This window comes from Bolinopsis microptera, chromosome 10 (assembly GCF_026151205.1).
Source record: "Bolinopsis microptera isolate Bmic1 chromosome 10, MBARI_Bmic_1.0, whole genome shotgun sequence".
NCBI lineage: Eukaryota > Metazoa > Ctenophora > Tentaculata > Lobata > Bolinopsidae > Bolinopsis > Bolinopsis microptera.
The window spans coordinates 4,772,819-4,777,761 of record NC_087081.1 but is presented as its reverse complement, the minus strand read 5'-3'; the positions used below and the strand labels follow the sequence as shown (position 1 = coordinate 4,777,761).

General features: G+C 35.1%; 1 protein-coding gene across 1 annotated transcript; it reads right to left on the bottom strand.

The window, feature by feature from the left end:
• Positions 1-311: 311 nt before the first annotated feature.
• LOC134822311 (magnesium transporter protein 1-like) lies at positions 312-4,943 on the bottom strand. Its single transcript, XM_063833291.1, has 8 exons — positions 4,894-4,943; positions 4,615-4,781; positions 4,358-4,475; positions 4,058-4,140; positions 3,720-3,918; positions 3,463-3,544; positions 2,254-2,397; positions 312-863 (listed from the first exon to the last, which is right to left on the bottom strand). The coding sequence occupies exons 2-8, from the start codon at positions 4,683-4,685 to the stop codon at positions 760-762; spliced, it is 801 nt and encodes a 266-aa protein (XP_063689361.1). The 5' UTR covers positions 4,686-4,781; positions 4,894-4,943; the 3' UTR covers positions 312-759.

Below are 4,943 nucleotides of genomic sequence, written 5' to 3'. Positions count from 1 at the left end.
ATTTGGTGATGAAATTGTTAGTTAAATAGTTGAACTGCTAGATACAAATAGATTATCGTTAAATTATTAACATTAACAGGTTTACTAAATTGGTAAAATGTCTGAATAATTTAATGTTACTGGGTCTCAACCTGTGATTTGAGGATTACAATCAAGTTTATACTTCTCGATTAATAAATTTATTCGAGAGTAAATTTAACGGTTATAAGTAAACCATGGAATTTGTATTTAGAAACAAAGCAAGATAAATTAATTTCCAAATCAAAGTACATCAAAAACAAACAGCTCTTATTATTCGATACTAAATCAACCCTTACTCATCACCTCTGCTTAACAATAATAATTATCAATAAATAATTAGTGCAACCACCCCAAAAGATACAAGATTCTGTGTATTTACTCAAAACGAAGTCATCAAAATGTTGTCCCAAAATTATACGGATCAGCAATCTGCATAAACAGTAAAGTAAGCATGAAGTAGATTTTAATTATACCTTACATCAAATAAAACATAAAGCCAGACCAAATGTAGAAAAACAATAAATAATTTACTACATTAATGCAAACAATTCACAGCGAGAAAACCATTTTCTTTCTTCTCAATTGAAATATCAGAGTTTTAACTAATATTATAAGTAATAGGATACAATGGACAAGGTAAACACTAAACAGCGTAGGAAAGCAGCTAATAACCTCATAATATAGTAGCGACGTCATAACGCGACGATGACATCACAAGCTAATGATGACGTCATAACATTAGAAGAGGAGGCTGTAGGGGTATCCTCTGTGTTTCATACGGAATATAGCGAGCAGAATAGAGAAGAACACTACTACCAACGCCAGACCTCCGTAACTCATATCTGAAAATATAAACCTTCAGTTTTACTAAAAGTAGCTTATAAATTTGTACGTTTCTTATGTTGTAAAGTGCTCCACTGGGGTGAATTAGGAGTAAGTATATATGCTCGGACAAAGCAAACTAAATGTGTAGACCAAGTTTAAGTTTCTTGACGTTTGAATCAATCATCAGGTAGTAGCTTATAAAGTAAATGAGTATACTTAGTAGCTTACAAATAGTACAATTAGTAGCTTACAAATGTAACGTTAAGACTAGCGAACTTTAATCGTTAATCGATTACTTCGTACATTGTACTTAAAATCGAATATGTAAAAATCTCTGCAAGCACAGGACGAGTGGGCTAAAATAACAAGTTGTTTCCTTATATATTAGGGTTATGTTATACAAGCTATTATAACTTACATTACCTTGTAATGTGGCGTCACATCATGTGTACAGTGACACAAACACACAAACACGCAGAACAATAAAGCCACAATGTGTCCAGGCCCTAACTTCTACATTCTACACTACATTCTACACTAACTTCTACATTCTACACTACATTATAACCGAAAACTACAGTCACAAAAGCAGAACAACGTGTGACACAGAGTAACTGGTGGGGTGCCGTGTGGGGTGCAACATGAACACAGTTTGCATCATTACTGTAACCTGATTCCACACCTACCACTACCAATGACAATCCAGTGTTTTTCAGGGTTTTCCTAAGATTTACGTTGCCATCTAAACAACCGGAGATGAAGTTTGGTATTTGGTCAGATAAGAAGGTTCTGCGCGCAGGTCTTCTAAATCATGGTAACAATGGACACATCTGCATATAATTACACAGCGGTAATTATTACTGTACAATTTAACCACATGCAATCACGTCAAATTGGTAAAAGTGGATTATATCATTTATAATATGTATATTGTACACAATTTAAATCAACGCTACTTTCTGCTCAAAAGGTATCTCAGAGACTACGGTTCAATGTTTCCATCACTAAACACGGCTCACAACAACAACAACAATGAACAAACTACAAGATTACGTGTAAGAACTAGGAATGTGCTATAACATTCCTAGATGAAGCACAAAATACTCCAACTATATGTATAATACAGATCAAAACATGACACAAATGAGACTAAATGAGCTTCATGTTGATTGTTGAAGCACACAGCAATGATTGTAGCGCACGCAAATATAAGCAAGCTATTTATAGGAGTAAAGTCATGGTTTTACTGTTTTAGGCCATATTTTACAAAGCCATCTAACTCGAGTTATGACGTAGCATGATAAAATCTCTATTTAACCTATTCAAGCAGTATTTACTTAACCTATTCAAGCAATATTTACACAACGTCTTCCCGTTTAAATGTAGAAAGTTGAAGAGAGAACTTACATTTGGAGTTAAGGTTAGTTGGATCTTTAGGAGCGTCTGCCATCATGATGAAACCAAGTGCGATAACCCCGTTAACTACTGCTATTATGTAGGACTCAGCCACAAACATCATGTTACTGCCACCGTGGATAAAACTGGTTCTACCTGAGGGGGTTTATTGTAATTTACTAATTAATTAAATAATTAAAAGTTAGGAAACGATCGTTTTTCCAGAACATATGATATCGGCTGTGCATGATGAAACATATTTTTGATTACATATTTTGTGCAAATATTTCGAATTGCCACGTCTGCAATCTGCCATTACAGTATCTGATATCATTTTCACCGATACTTATTTATAGCACACTTCACAGTTCACATTTCACAATCGACCCATCTCTAGACCCAATCATGCAAATGAGTTTTTGTCACCACCACCTACAACAAGAGTCTGTTATCAGCATCACGGACAAAGGATAGGACAAAGAAGACACTCTCTGCCACACTCATAGAGCCTGGCAAACTCTAATCAAAGGTTAGTCTGGCAGTGGCTCACACTCTGTTGATATCTCTATAATGAGATTTGTTTGAGGCCTCTCAGCTTCCCTAGTTGAGTGTGTCCCACAACCAAGCTCATTACCCAGAAGTCCTACATTATATATCTATTATAATGAATCTGGACATACGTGGCAAGTACAGCTCAATATGAAGAAAAAAATCTGATATCAACACTGTTGACGACAGACTTGGTTGGTAGTTACTCGGTACAATCATCAACTTGTCAATACGTTTTCTTATAGACCCGTCAAAATAAACCATAAGAAACGTAAAAAGTCAGGTACAATCAGCTTTTTCAAGGTTGTTAAAGTTGTCAATGGTTGTTAAAGTTGTTAAATTGTTAAAGTTGTTAATGGTTGTTAAAGGTTGTTAAAGATTGTTAAAGGTTGTTAAAGGTTGTTAATGGTTGTTAATTGTTGTTAAATTTGTTAATGGTTGTTAAAGTTGTTAATTGTTGTTAATTGTTGTTAATTGTTGTTAATGGTTGTTAATGGTTGTTAAAGGTTGTTAAAGGTTGTTAAAGTTGTTAATGGTTGTTAATTGTTGTTAATTGTTGTTAATGGTTGTTAATTGTTGTTAAATTTGTTAATGGTTGTTAAAGTTGTTAATGGTTGTTAATTGTTGTTAATTGTTGTTAATTCTTGTTAATGGTTGTTAAAGGTTCATTACCTGTCTCCCGGTCAACGTGAGCGAAGGGAGCACCTCTGATATGAAGCCACATCTGTCCTGACGTCATAGCAAACATTATAAACTGAAGAGTAGATTTATTGTTGGTTGTATGACTGTGATAAGGATTGGTTCGACGGGCAAACTAATTTAGCGGTTATCATCTTGACTTTATTACATGACGAGATTCTGTTTTATTTGAACAACAAAAAAGCCTAGAAGATCAATGAAAATAAAGTTACTGAAGGACCACAACTAACCATAGATGTGATAGCCCAATATTTCCACTTGTAAAGGAAGTCCAGGCTGTTTCCCTTGATGAGCAGAGTACCAGACACAGCGAACAGGAACACACCCAGAAGAATAGCGTTAGTGTAGTTTGGAGGTCTGATCACTTCTATTCCTATATCTGTTCTGTCTTTTACCCACTTGGAGATGGATTCGGCGTTTATTCCCCTCCTGAGATAATATATGGTTGAGAGAACTTGATTTCTGAGATCAGAGAGGCTTAATTCAAATGATCAGGCTCTATTGCGAATAGCATGTTGAAGTCTTACTATAAAACTGACTATAATCATCAACTTTTAATTCCAAGTACCTTTCAAGGTCGAATTTGTCCTCCTTCTTTCGTTTACCACTGGCAGGGAAATGCAGGATTACTGGGGCTGAGGTCAACTTCAGCTGAAAATAGGAACTTGATTGAATAAATCTGTCGCAAAAAGGTAAAGTAACTACAAAGATTACACAATTACAAGTCAATTGCAATGAAACAAGAAATTTCAATGAAACAAGAAAAAGTGGGAAAATATTTGTCGTTATGAAACAACTATCTCCGAATTAAACAAGTAATTAATCTGGGGGAGGATATGATAAACATTTAAGATAACTTAAAACTTACCCTCTGAAAGATAGCAGCACCCCCATCATAGTCTACCATTGTAAAGAAGATGTCACTGTTAAAGCTACGGGAGTATCGGTGAGACCTTGCTAATGTTGTGTACTCAGTGTGCACCTCTCTGGAAAAGATAGGGTTGGATTTAACATAAATTTGAAAGCTAATTGTGCTTGTCATATTATTTGTCTCATGAGTCTGAAGAAATCTTATATCCTGTGACTCTTCATCTTATACTGTGTATCCAAAACTGAAACACTTACTTGCAAATCTTGCAATTTCTGTTAGGGGAAAGAGCAGTAAACATGACAACAATACTGTAGTTTCTAGGCATTGTCCTGATGAAGGATTTGTACTTGTCATCATCAAGTTTTACAACAGGAGTGCGGTAAGAGATCTCATTCAGCTGCTCAACTCTGGTCTCCAGTGACTGAGGTAATAAACTGGTTTTCATGTTATTGTTGGTACAAACCAATGATTTAACATAATCTTCACAAGAAAAAACATTGAAAATGAGAATAATTGCAATCCTTATAACTTACATTGGACAGTGCTGAGGCAACGAATGCGCACAGGAGGACGGCTGTAATCA

Coding starts and splice junctions, on each gene's coding strand:
- LOC134822311 (XM_063833291.1), bottom strand. CDS start 4,685: ATGCCTAGAAACTACAGTATTGTTGTCATGTTTACTGCTCTTTCCCCT. Junction 4,141..4,357: donor GTGCTGCTATCTTTCAGAGG/GTAAGTTTTAAG, acceptor TCCTATTTTCAG/CTGAAGTTGACCTCAGCCCC. Junction 3,919..4,057: donor GACAAATTCGACCTTGAAAG/GTACTTGGAATT, acceptor ATATTATCTCAG/GAGGGGAATAAACGCCGAAT.